Source organism: Taeniopygia guttata, chromosome W (genome assembly GCF_048771995.1).
Source record: "Taeniopygia guttata chromosome W, bTaeGut7.mat, whole genome shotgun sequence".
Taxonomy (NCBI): Eukaryota; Metazoa; Chordata; class Aves; order Passeriformes; family Estrildidae; genus Taeniopygia; species Taeniopygia guttata.
In genome coordinates, this window is record NC_133064.1 from 24,875,181 (window position 1) to 24,889,137 (window position 13,957).

Sequence of the window (13,957 nt, forward strand, 5' to 3'; positions counted from 1 at the left end):
CACCCACCCAGTAGGTTTTTCTCCCCATTACACACATACCTAATTTATTTGGGTTATAACACAGTGAATTAGCTTGAAAGTAAGCTACAAAGGCCAACTCCTGCTTCCCGCCAATCCATACAGTACTATTTCATTTGTTACAAGTTGGAATTGAGATTTCCCCTGTGCTCCTTCGGTGCAAATTATGTGCTGACTGTCTGTTTTCAAGGTATGCTTTTGGTTTTTCTTTGAATTTGTATGCCCCCTGTTGAGTGTTTGTTTTAAAACAAGGTTTTTTAGGCTTACCCTCACTGCAGTTCCATGGGTTAAGGGGTACTGGACCTTCTGGGTACCTGCCACCGGGTCCCTCCGTCTCAGTATTAGGAAGGTTACTGAGGCACGAGGCTAGACTCAGGCTTGTCAGGATTACTCCCACTGCTAGGATTTCTCTGCCGTTCCCAGTGCCCGCTGGAGTGCCTCCAGCGGCAGGGTAAACCATCTTCTTGGCAGCAGGAATCTTTGTCCGTGGTTTCATGCCAAGGCTAAGCTGCATACCTTCGCTTAAAAATGCCCCAGTAGTTCAACAGGATCTGTGCTGCAGGGTACCTTGTTCAACTTACGGCACTCAACAGTAATAATTTTAGCTTTTGCTTATAACTTCCCCCTTAATGCGTTTTGATATAAACAAAACCAGATTATTGAATCCAGTTGTAACAATCTCAGCCTTGTGGCTAATACCAGAAAACGGCTAGCCAGGTCTCGTTCCTGTTCAAAGCACTTTGCACACAATCCACTTGGTCTTATTCCTCCCCAACAATGAGCAACCCAAACCTTATGACAGTATTCACAAGTGAAATGTACAAAGGGTTAACAGTTACAGTTTGGTACAGAGCATTTGATTGAGATACTCAGTCATTTACTTGGCCGGTACAGGGTTATCTTCAAATCTCGGGGGGGGTGGGGGTGGGGGGGTGGTTGGTTTTCTTTACCCTCTACGCATGTGTCCACACCTTTTCTGCAGTTAGTATAGCAGTATCTGTAGTTAAAAGGACAATAGAGGGTCCCTCCTAATGAGGCGTGAATGTTGCCTCCTTCTATGCTTTTATGAGTACCCTGTCCCCAGGCTGTATTTTACATATTGCTGTATCTTATATATCAAGAAGCCGGGGGGGGGGGCGGGGGGGCTGTGCTGCATGTTCACCCCCTGCTTTCTCAAGTCCTCGAGATTCTTATTTAATGCTATCAGGTATGGTTGTATCTGTCCATCCTCTAATCCCGGATGCCCTACAGGCATACCATGGGTAAAAGGCATCCCATGTAACATTTTGTCATGGTTTGACATGGAAAAAGAATTTTTCTCGGAAGGAAGAGGTCAATTGGATATTTACCAATTGAAGGTGGACGCGCCTCTGAGAACACAGAGGGGTTAAAAGCAGAATTCCCAGGAGAACTCGCCTTTTGGTTCCGGTCAGGGTGCAATGCAGACTCTCCCCTGCCTGGCCAGGCGACGACTGGGTGGGGGAGGGGGAAGGCCTGTGGCCTGACTGAGGTAGGCCCAAGGGTGGAGGGGGCTGGGAACCCCCTGCAGATGGAAGGGTGGAGAAAATCTTGGATGTCTCAGTTTCCCCCCCCCCCCCCAGAGTCTCTCTCTCTCTCTCGAGAGAGAGAGAGAGAGAGAGAGAGAGAGAGGGACAGCGGCAGATGGTCAGCAGTACACTGTGGGGAAGGAGAAGAGCGAGGGGGCCGCAAGGTGCCCAGCTGCCTGTGGGAGCCGGAGCCTGGGCAGCGAGCCATCCTTGGGAGTCGGGACTTTTAACCCTTCCTTGAGAAATGAAGGCTTTATGAAACATTACTCCTCCTTGATTTGAAGGAAAGAGAGATAGCCTGGGACCTGAGATTGTGAGGGAAAGAAGGTTGGGGGGACATGATGGAGTGGCTTTTGGCTGGACTTTTTCTTGGGAGCCACAGACTGAACAGATTTTCTCCTCCAAGAGAGACTATTTTAGGAGGATGCCGGTGAGCCAAAGAGACCATGCTTCAGCTGGGAAAAGACAGAAGTGGAGCGAACAGAGAAAAGTTAGGGAGGTTTGTGGTGGTGCCCCCTGTCTTCAGAGAAGAAGAGAAGATCTCTGTTCTTGGACCCTCGGCCCCAGGGGAAAATGGGGGGGGATTGTGGTCCCAAAAATGAAAAATTGAACTGTTGTTTTTTTCCCCTCTTGGAAGGGCATCCTTGAAAGGAAAAATCCTAAAAGCATTCTGTCCATCCATGCATTGGTGGTGAGAGCACTGTGCATGGAAAGGAGAGAGTCACCATGGCAAAATTTTTCTCCAGGCAGTGCCATGAGTGACATGGAAGCACAGGATGTGGCAGCTGTGTTTCTTGGGGGGTCTGTGGCACGGGAGGGACTCCTTTCTCCCTCGAGGGACTGAGTATTGATTGTCTGGAGGGTGGAAACCTGATTGGGGTCCAGGTTGTGTCTCGCTGTAGTTTGTTGGAGTTGGGTGGTAGGAGGAGGAATGCTTTGGAAGGTTTTCATTTTGAATTTTGTGTGGGTTTTTTTTCCTTTCTTTTTTTCTTTTATAGTAGTATAGTAGTAGCAGCTTAATAAAGTTTTTTCCCTTGTTATTAAGCTTGGGCCTGCTTTTGCTCTGTTCTCGATCACATTTCACAGCATTCAATTGAGAGGTTGCATTTTCATGGGGGCGCTGGCATTGTGCCAGTGTCAAACCATGACACATTTCAAAAGATGAAAATCCCGTTTCAGAATGAGGCATAGTTCCTATGTTTAATAAGGCCAACAGGATGCATTTTATTCATGACATTTTTGTTTCTAATGTAAATTTGGCTAATTGGGCTTTTAACATTTGATTCATTCTTTCGACTTGCCCGGAACTCTGAGGGTGCCACAGGGTGTGATAACCCCACCGAATACCTAAGGTATCTGCCAATTGTTTGATAATTTTTGAAGTAAAATGTGTTCCTAGGTCCGAATTAATGCAGCTGACTAACCTGTATTGAGGTACGATTTCTTCCAATAAGAATCTCGATACTGTTTGGGCTGTAGCCCTGGAGCTTGGGAAAGCCTCCACCCAGTGGGTTAGTTTATCCACTATGACTAATAAAAATTTGTTTCTCCCGACCTTAGGTAGATCAGTGAAATCTACCTGGATTCTTTCAAAAGGTCGGTAAGCTGCTGGGTGACTCCCCATTGTTATTTTTCAGGAGTTTGCCCTATTTTTTTTCTTGCAAATTATGCACCCCTGTACCTCTTGTTTAGCCAATTCGTATATACCTTTGCAGCCAAAGAATCTCAGGAATTGCTCTGCTAGGGCTTGGGCCCCCCCCCCCCCCCCAGTGTGTTTGTTGATGCAATCTCTTTAGAATTTTCTTAGTATATTCCTTTGACAATGATTCCCTCCCATCTGGTAACTTCCACTTACCTTCTTCCAGACACCTCCCCAATCCTCTGATAATCTTTTATCTCCTTTTTGGAGGGTAGAGAGGGCAATTCTTGGGTTTCCTCTCTTTTCAACTTCTGGGATACTTACCTTTAACAAGGCTGTGCTTTTCGCCTCTTTGTCAGCTAAGTTGTTTCTCTGAGTACTGAACTGCACCCTGGTTTGGTGTAAAATCCTTACCTTTGATACATCCAGGAGGCAGTTGTTGGACTCTCCGCTCCTGAATCAGCTAAAAAGATTTACAGTAAAAGCATTCAGGAGCACTTACCTGTTTTGTCTTTCTTTTTTGTAGGTCCCAGATTCCCCAGGGGCTTTTGAGCCTGTGTTGGTTTTTCCGTTGTTTGGGCTTGCTCCTGTTTGCTTCTCTATCTCCTGCTACGAACACCTTGGCTTGTGGGGGTTTTTGTTTGTTTGCTTGGTTTTTTTTGTTTCTCTTCATCCCTTCTCATATACACTTTTTGGGCTCCCTTAATAATTCTTGTAAGCTTTTCTCTTGCCAATCGTCTATTTTCTCCAATTTTCTATGAATGTCCTCTCATAATTTTGCAACAAATTGGGTTTTTAAAAGGATTCCCCCCCACAGGGGATTCAGGATCGGTACCAGAGTACATCTGGAGGCTTTTCCTGAGCCTTTCCAACCATTCTGTAGGAGCTTCATCTTTCCCTTGGTATTCCCCTAAGGCTTTGCTAATATTTTGTCCTTTGGGGACCGCTCCTCGAATACCTTGTATTACCATATTTCTTAGCTCTATCATTTTGGCTCAATCCTCTTCCGCCTGAACGTTCCATGATGGTCTTTGTTCTGGCCACTTCTCTGCCCCACTCCTGCCCTGGGGGGTTCCCGAATTCCCAATCCTTTATGGCAGCTTGCCTTATCATATCTCGTTCCTCCACATTAAATAAGGATCTTAATATAGCCGAGATATTATCATATGAATAGATACTATTTCTCAAAAATTCATCCAACCTCTCCGCCACCCCCAACGCATCATCTATTAAAATTTCCCCATTTACTTTTTAAAAGCTCTTACATCCTACGTATTGATGGGAACGTTTACAAACCTGATGACTCCGGCGGCGGTTGGGACTTCCCTTAAAGGGTAGAGACTAGGTTTGTCCCTTTCATCATCACTATCCTCCGTGTTTTCCCTCTTCATCTTACACTGAGTTCTACTGGCAGGAGATGTGTTTTCCCCAGTGAGAAGCATGTGTGTGTGTGTCCCCGTGTTGTGTGTGGGTGGGGGGAAGTTGAGAAGGTCTCGGCGTGCCTGCAGCCGATATTTGTGCATTAGGTGGCGATGCAGACTGATCCGGAAGTGGGGGCTGTTGAGACCTGTGCTTGTGATAGAGGAACTTGGTACTGGGGTGGCAGCTTTCCCCGTACTTACCTTGCAGCCAGTGGTCTTAATAGGGAACAGCTGTGCGCTGGCATATTCCCACAGCCTGGCATAGTCCAGCTCCTCATTGTCCCACTTCCCTTTGGCACCGCCCCCCCCCCCCATTTTAGACGTAAAATGCACAGCGCAACTTTATACTGACCAAAAACAAACAAAAAAATTTGCTACCGATTATCAAAAACCATGGTTGAGAAGCGAAAGCACTTAGATTTCAGCCCTGCAGAGCAGTAGCAGCAGCTTGTGCTGTTTTTAAAACTGCTGCCGCCACCTGCAAGAACAGGGACTTCCCCACACCACGTGGCCGAGCGCTGACCAGCGCTGCCCGCGCGTGGCAGGAAAGCTCAAGCCCCAGCTCCCCCTGCCGCCTGCGCCCACCCGGAGTAGGTAAAAGCCCCCTCCCCCTCCCGCTCTTGCCACGGGGAAACCAAAGCCACTCCGCACCGCTGCGAAGGGGAGGGGCAGGCAGAGCCCCCCCACTCCCCCCGAGCCAGCACTGCCGCCTCTGCCTGTGGCTGCACTCAATTCCGCGGGGCTGCGCAGCCTTTTCTAACATTCACCCCCAAGGGGCTTTCCCTCGGAATCTCGGGCAGCCCGCCCCTTCCCCCTTTCTCAGGTTTTACAGTTTTCCCTTGGGTTTTCTCCTGAATTTTACTTTTCTTTTGTCCCATGTTTTAAGTTTCCTTACTGTATTTCCGAATCAGTGTCCTCCGAAAGCCGTTCCAAGAAGTCAGTTACCCATGTGCTAAATGTATATTTCAGTCCTGTCCTGGACTGAGTCTTACCAAGTGTTTAAACCGGTCTGTCCCCGACCAAGCCTTGCAACTTAGTAACCACACAGTGAACCGGTCCATGGGTTTTCAGTTGGAAGAACAGTGAGCTCTGTCTTACCTATTTTCCTGGGCTCCCCGAGCCCAGAGCCGGTGAGGTTTACCAATTTCTCGAGTCCACGAGAACGTACCTTCCCTCCCCCAACCCGTCCGTGGGTGGATTCCTGTAACTCTCCGAGTTTCCGGTCGTATGCGTGTTGTGAGTATACCTGAGTTCTTTTGCTTCCCCCGTAGCCGACCACCTCCCTCTTGGGATAGTGGAACTGCGGTTTATTGGGGTCTGCTCGCGCCCCGTGACTATGTCACATCTCACGCACACCCACTCACGCCCCACTCAACCACGCGATACTTATGGTTCCTTTTCCCGCATGGATTCCTCCTGCACGTTAATTTTATGAGTGAAAAATTACTGCTCCAGCTTTGGAGGTCCGACTCCAAGTTCCGAGAGCTCTGGGCCCGTTTATACTCTTTCCTTAACATGGCTTTTTGGCTGTTTTTGGAATCTGGTTGGTTCTGTGGAGTTCCTCAGTCTTGTCCAGCCACTGAAATCAGCGGGGCGCTGCCCGGATCAAAGATAGAGAACCCCCTGGTAACCCCCAAACCAGACCGTGTCGGAGTCACCAAGTTTGTTATAAATGAAAATTTGTCCAGCCAAATTAAAATGAAAAAATAAAATGTTTATTTTACAATCAAATTCTATCTAGCCAGCGACAAGGAAAGAACAGTGCTGAGCCCAGGGTCGGCACTGGGTGCGCAACAAAGAAGTCAGCCTCAGCAGAGGTTTTCCTCTATGCCCACACACCTCCATCCTGGCACAAGCGGTTTTTATAGGAAAAATTCTGCCTGAGGCCAAGATTTCGGCAGTCAGTCTTTTCTTCCATTCACAGTCCATAGGTTAATAAGATTTTTCTGCCACGTCTCGTCCCCACTTCGCAAGAGCAGATCTCTTGCCAGCCCCAGCTAGATCTCCATGGGGCGATACGGCAGCGAGAGGCACTCTCTGCTGAACCCAGCAGAGCTTTAGAGAGTGCCTTCGTGGGTCCAAGGACGTTGGTGATCCCACCGGCAAGGAAGGAGGCGACACTCTTCTGGGGATAGGTCCAAGATTTATTGTGACTATGAGGAGAGCCCCGGAGCCCAACTGCACTTGAAGAAATCCAGCAGAAGAGAGTGAGCTCGGGGTCTCAAACAGCCCCTGATATAGGGAGGGCAGGGAAACCCGATCAGACAATGGAAGAAGACATGGGTGTGGCCCTCCGAGGGAAGGACAACCGGGGTATCCACTTAGGAGGAAGAAGGGGAGGGACCCCAGGCCATTGTCCAGTCACCCAGCAACCCCGGCTGAAGCCTCCAGACAAAGGGGAATGGTGGACAAGTCACCCAGGAGGGGTCAGGGGCATGGGTCAAGGATTTTGGGATTGATGGACATATGGGAAAACCTGGGATGAACCAAAAGGGCACAGGGGGGTACAGAGAGACAAACCATTTTGAACATACGTACAGTGGAACCTAAAAACACAACTCCACAATTTTCTTTTTTTGGTGATGAAGAAGAACAATTCAGTGTCCGGAGTTGTTGAATCCCTTGATGAAATTTATGGGAACGCTGCATTCACATATTTCCATGATATCCATCTCAGGTCGTTCACGCCATGATCAGTGCCTGGGCGTCCTATCTCTCCAGACATGGCCCATTTCCTGGCCGAGCCACATTCTTTTACGTGCAAATCGGGTTTCAACATACACTAGGTCTCGCCTGTGAGGTTGGAGGGGACTCCTAATAAAAACGTGTATACTCCAACAAATATTCAATATCACTTATATCATACTAGAAATGGCGCGAATTATATCTACTACACATAACAGTTCTTATGCTCTGTGTTTCTTCTAGCTCTTACAAGCTTGTGTTAGCTCTACCTGGATCTCTACAACTTTGAAATAAACTTTTAGATTATCTAGTAATCAATAATTAATTTTGGAATATCTGCAGTATAAAAGCAGAATGGTGTATTAGCAAGATTTAGTGTATTCAGATCTCCTTTTTATATTTCACAAAAATTGTGAAATGTGATGTTCCACAAAGTCCAGGTTCTGAATGAGGCTATTTTTCTGGTGTTTATGTAGGCTTAAATTGATCTGACTAGCTCTCTAGTGCTTTCATGTTTTTTCCACTTCTAGTATACTGTACTCGGTTTGCATGGCCTGGATTTTGGTAGAGGGGGAGCACAGAGGTAGCTTCTGTGAGAAGTTGCTAGAAGCTTCCACCATATCTGGCAGAGCCAATTCCTGATGACTCTGAAGATGGATGTGCTGCTGGCCAAGGCTGGGCCAATTTGAAATTATGGTAAGGCCTCTGCAATAACATATTTAAGAAGAAATCAAAACAAAGGTTGTGGGGCAGTTTTACTTTTCAACCAGGGAAGAACAGAATGAGAATATGTGAGACAAACAACTATGCAGACACCAAGGTCAGTGAAGAAGGAGGGGGAGGAGATAATCCAGGCACCAGAGACAAGATGCCTCTGCAGGCTGTGGTGAGGACCATGGTGAAGCAGGATATCCCCCTGCAGCCTGTGGAGATCCATGGGAAATTCAGAGATCCACTTGCAGTGTGTAGAGGAGGTTCCCATTCCAGATGGATTCCCAGGTGGATGCCTTGGAGAAGGCTGCGATCTTGTGGGAGCCCCATGGAAAGAGGGGCCCTGCTCCTAGGCTGGAACAGACTCTCCTTGAAGGATTACATCCTGTGGAAGTGACCAGCACCACAGCAGTTTTGGAAGGACTGTTTGCCCGTGGGAGGGACCACACAGTACAGCAGAGGAATGACTCCTCTCCCTGAGCAGCGGAAGAAAATCTTGGGTGATGAACTGACCATAACCCTCATTCCCTGGTTCTGTGCGCCTCTTGGGGTAGGCAGTAGAGCAGGGAAGGAAGGGAGGGGTGGAGGGGAAGGTGTTTTTAAGGCCTTATTTTGCTTCTCATTATTCTGCTCTGATTTTGTTAGTAATAAATTCACTTTATCACTCTAAGTGGAGCATGTTTTGGCCATTATGGTATTTAATGAATGATCTGTCTCCCAGTCCTTATCTCAACTCATGAACCCTTATTTAAATTCTCTCCTCTGTCCAGTTGCAGAGGGAACGTGAGTGGCTTTCGTGGGTGCCTGGCATCTGACCAGCATCAACCCACGGCATACATTTATCCGATATTCTCTGAAGTATGCCATCAGGTTTTTAAGATTGTGAAATAGGCTATTTTTGCAAGCTAACACCTTAAAGTTTTGGGTTTTTTAAACAAGATTCACTGTTCTGTGGTTTTTCATCTGAAAAAGCTTTAATTTTATTCCTTTTCATTTCTATATATATATATGCATACATAAATATATTTAGAATGAGCCTTCTATTAATCCTTGTTGTTGTTATTAAATAACTTGTTAAAGTACAGGAGTTGAATCAACATTGTCCTTAAAGTTCAACTATTTTGTTTTGTTCTTTACACAGGAGCCCTTACCAAAGTAAAGGAGAGCAAGCGACATGTGGAAGAGGGGAAGATGGAACTCCCAAAAGCTGAGGGCATTCAAGAACGTTGTAACGTTATTTCTTTTGCAACCCTAGCAGAAATTAATCATTTCCACAAAATTCGTGTGAGGGACTTTAAATTACAAATGCAACATTTCTTGCAGCAGCAAATACTCTTTTTTCAAAAAGTGACACACAAGCTAGAAGAAGCTCTTCACAAGTATGACAGTATTTAATCTCTGAACTTTGATTTGTGGACTTTCCTCAGTATGAATGTGACTCAACAAGCAGAGCAAACATTTCTGCTGCTGAAAAACTATTGCCAGTGATAGATTGTGTTACAAGGGTGGTTTTGTGTTCACCTGGAATCTTCATGTAATCTCTGATTATGTAGAAAGGAAACAGTTATAGGGATATGTAGTAGAAACAGTACTACACATTGTAACCAAGTTATACTGTGTATGCCTATACTACCATAGTAACTTTTAAAAAATAATGAGTATACTATTTGCCTTATTGCTTTTTGAAATATGGTATCTTAGTGCATACTTTGTAGACCTCAAAACTGTTTGAATCTTTAAGGAAGTTGACTAGCTAAAAGCCAGCTTCAAATGCCTTTTTACTTTCTTAGATTTAGGTTTCTTATATTAAAGTGATTATTTGTTTACAGATTCCTAGTAGAGCAGCTACATGATTCTGTGCCTTTCAACTCTATTTTTCCTTTTCTAATAAGCCACATTTTTGTGATTGAATGAATGAAGGATTGATGCCCATAACAGGAACTGATTCTAAAACTGATTATTTACTGTAAAAAAATCAGCTCCCATCCAGTTTGAACAGCAAAACTGTCTTATGACAAATGTTATCTCAAAAAGGAGAACTTAAATGTATTCACACTTCCCCTGAAAATGACAACTACTTGTTACATGGACTACTATTGTCCTAAAACAGGTTCTATCACCTGGTGGGTGAGAAGCCAATCCACACACAGTTGAGGTATTTGATTTATTCACAGTTCTGTACAGAAAGGGGCACTGGATGGCAAATCCACAAAGCCAGCAGCATGAGTATCAAAATTTTTCACTTTTATTCATTTTAACATACAAAGGCACCAGTGTTCATTGGCAACAAGTTACATAGTTTTCTCATTAATTTGTATTCTACTTTCTATTTGTTAAATTATTCTCTTACTTCTTATGCTAATTAGTCTGTATGTTCAGTCTTCTTTTGAGTTGGTGGGTTTCTTGGGTTGGTGGCGGTGAGTCAGTGGTCACGATCTCCCCCTGCCAGAATTACCTTCTACCCAAATTAACACTTTATACTGATGATTGGACTTGTTTGTTCCTTCTTCTAGCTTTGGTTGTTTCACCAAGTGTCCTTGGTTAGCTGATTTCAGCATTCTGTTATGTCTGATTTCACTTGATACATTACTTTAAGTATCTTTTTTCTATTCTTTGTCTATAGCTGCAGTTACTGAAGCTTATTAAAGCTGAAATTACTGAGATGTTAACCATAATTTAACTATTTGGAAGCCCAGTGGTATATCACTAGGAAGTTAAGCACATATACAAATATACACCACTAAATCCCCTTTCCAAAGTGAATATTACAGTGAGGTTTGTTTGGGGGGGTGTAGAAAACATTACTGTGAGTGCAAATTTAAAGAGCTAACGTAATAAAAATGAAATTTAAATTTATAAAGATGATATGAGTACAAGTGGTATGGCTAGAACTTTTTTTTATTGTTTTTTTAACTGATCTGGTCCCTGTTGATTGCTGATTTAGTTTATCTTCAGACTTCCATCTCCATTTCCAGTTGTCTGATTTGAGACTCCACTGTGATTCATTAGTTTACTAGTTACAAATTTTCAGGGATGTTCAGTAGTATAAATGATCTGAAATAAGTTTTGGCTGAGTTGACTTGGAAAACAGGTTTCGTTTTTATATTTATAACAACACTTGAGAATTAACAGTTGTCTTAATTTTTGTATAAATATTTGTGATAAGCAGGGTGCATTTATATATATATGTAAATATCTTTTGAAGAGTTTTCTGGATTATTTCCCTTGAATGAAGTCTGAAGTCTGTGTTTATAACCTATTGGTTTTCTTCATATAGGTCAGTATGAAAGAGGGTTTTTATTTATCCTAGCTTTTTTCTCCTAAACAAAAATAACAAAACATTTCAAGGAAGCAAAATGTTTACTTCTCTTTTTTTTTTGCTTTAATTAAATTAATCAGAGTTAAACAAGTGAAAGCCTGGAAAAGAAAGATAAGCAATAGTTGCATTCAAGTGCAAACCATTCCTCACCTATGCAGCAGAAATGTACTGTTCTTTTGCTCAATCGTGAGTTTCTGTAGCTTAACCTCACATCTCTGTTTTAGAGGAATAAATGTAGTAATGTAGTTTTGGTTTTGATTCATCCCCAGAAGCTTGGAGATTGCCATTTTGATCATGTTTTATTTGGCAGTGCTGCTATTATGTGCTCAAAGAATTCAAATACAGAATAATGGAGAGGAAAAAAACCAGTATGTGTAAAAAAAAGGACAATCAGTGAGGAAAGACCTAATTTCCAAATTATTAAAAGAGTGCTGCAAACAAGGTTGACAATATAAGGACCACAGTCATAGGGCTGCCTTGCTCTTTATCATCCTCATGGTGTTTTGTTCTACATTGAAAACTTGCCACTTCCCATAATGCCACTTCCCAGCAGTACTCCAACTTCCATTAAAATGTTCAATTACATGAGATAGTGATGAGCTGGGTTTGAACTGAGTTCTGTGGCTTGTATATGCTTAAGCCAGATATTGCCTTATTAAATGTCATTGCAATAATTAGATCAAACAATCAAATTAATTCTACATGGAGGTATTAAGATCTGTTAAAAAATTGATCTTGTTCCACTTTAAGTATTCTAGGAAGTTAGTATTAATTACATATACATGTCCAGGGAAAAATTAAGCTGCAATATGCATACATGCAACATTATCATATACAGTTTTCCCAAATAAACTCTCATGGCCTTCACTTTACCTTCTCATTTGTGAGCCTGTGGGGTGGGGGCATGTCTTAGGTTGGAAATCCAAGATATGGCTGGGGGTGTGTATTCTATTGCCATCTGTTAGACTTGGGCAGTTATCTTCTGTTAATTGGGCCACCTGTTAAAACCAGGTGGGGCAGTTTTCTTTATCTCTTCCACAACCAATCCTCCCTGCAGAAAATATCTTCTGTTAATGGGCCATTGAGTCTCACTGCATGACTGATAAAATTACATCATTCCATTGTGAAATGCTCTGTCCAGGGGGAGAAGCCAAGCATTCCTACCTGGATATAATCTGAGATTTAGAACACCAGAGACAGCCTATTCCACTGGATTCCCAGAGGAGCAGCTTTCTTTTCCACTGGATTCTCAGTGGTAGACCAGGACCATCTACACCACCACTGGACCTTCAGAGGAAAACTACACCCTTCTGCAAGATCACTGTTTCAACAAAACCACATCTGTCACTCCAGGAGGACTGCAACCACCATTTAATTGGACAGCTACAAAACCAACAGGGTGTCAGGTCGTATTCTGACTCTGTCAGTGTTGTTTTGTATTACTGCATTGTTTATTTTCTTTTTTAAAATTTTCTTCCCTAACCAAGAACTGTTATTCCTACTCCCATATCTTTGCCTGAGAGCCCTGAAGCACGCACAGACGACTCTTCAACTAATTAAAGTTGAAAAGAAGGGTATTTATTACAGTGCCGGACGCATGTAGAATGGTTTCCAAAGACATGCATGAGGAGTATACAGAAAAGGCTTTACATATTCACGTGGTTTCTAAGGACACATAATACATAATCATTTCCTGCTTGCTTCATATTATAATCAGCTGAATATCCATTGCGGCTGTGCAATTGTCCTCTTTAATTGGATCAGTGGGCTTCTGAGGAGGAAGATATCTTCCTCATAGTAAACTCTTCACCCATTTCAAGTTGGCAGTGCTCCATGACTTGCTGGTCACAGTCTAAACCTCCTCTTTTCTTAGAAGTCAGTAGTATTTATGGCTCCTGCACTCTTACAATACTCCATATATCACCTGTCATTCCCAACCCTGTTTCAGTTTTCCCCACCTGGTATTGACGGATTTTCTTGTTAAGCTCTAATCACAGTATATCATCTTTGCTAACTATATTTCTAACTTAACTCCTTGACTCAGCCCCTTAATTTCAAAATTATAGTAATTCGGAGGGAGGGGGGTTACATTCTCTATTTCAAGGGAGGCTCCTGCCTTCCTTAGCAGACATCTGTCTTTTCAAACCAAGACAGGGGGAGAGTGTCGGGGCTAATTGGTTAAACTTGATGTACAAAAACCCCTTGACTTGAATCCTGTATCTGAATTGTTGTAGACTTCAAAAAGCTTCAAATCTTCATCCATATTAGCATCTTCCTTTTTTCCTCACTCATTATAGACTTGAACTGACATAGGGAGCCTAAATTCCATTAATCCTCCCTACACTGTGCAAGAATGCTATGGTTTAGGAAGGGTCTTCCTAAATTTAGTGTTCTCACTGAAACATTCCAAACCACACTCTGCCTGCTCACACCCCCATCCCCCTGCCCCTTTGGCGGGCTGGAGAGGAAAACTGTGTCGGAATCTGTGGGTATTGGTGATTCCGAGATTGTAGAAAATCTCTGTCTTTCTGCCCCGTTGCCAAAGAAGAAGCGATAATTCGTCTGTGCTGGCTTCAAGGTTGTTTATTCTTGCTTATCTATAACATGTTCTGCTGCC

At 43.7% G+C, this 13,957-nt stretch overlaps 1 protein-coding gene across 1 annotated transcript in view; it reads left to right on the forward strand.

Annotated features, from left to right (window-relative positions):
- The window catches only part of LOC116806874 (sorting nexin-18), a 91,810-nt gene extending 79,603 nt beyond the window's left edge, over positions 1–12,207 (forward strand). The window contains exon 2 of the mRNA XM_032744679.2: positions 9,163–12,207. Within this exon, the coding sequence (XP_032600570.1) occupies positions 9,163–9,416 (254 nt within the window). The 3' untranslated portion in view covers positions 9,417–12,207. The remainder of the gene's footprint in view (positions 1–9,162) is intronic.
- Positions 12,208–13,957: the final 1,750 nt, after the last annotated feature.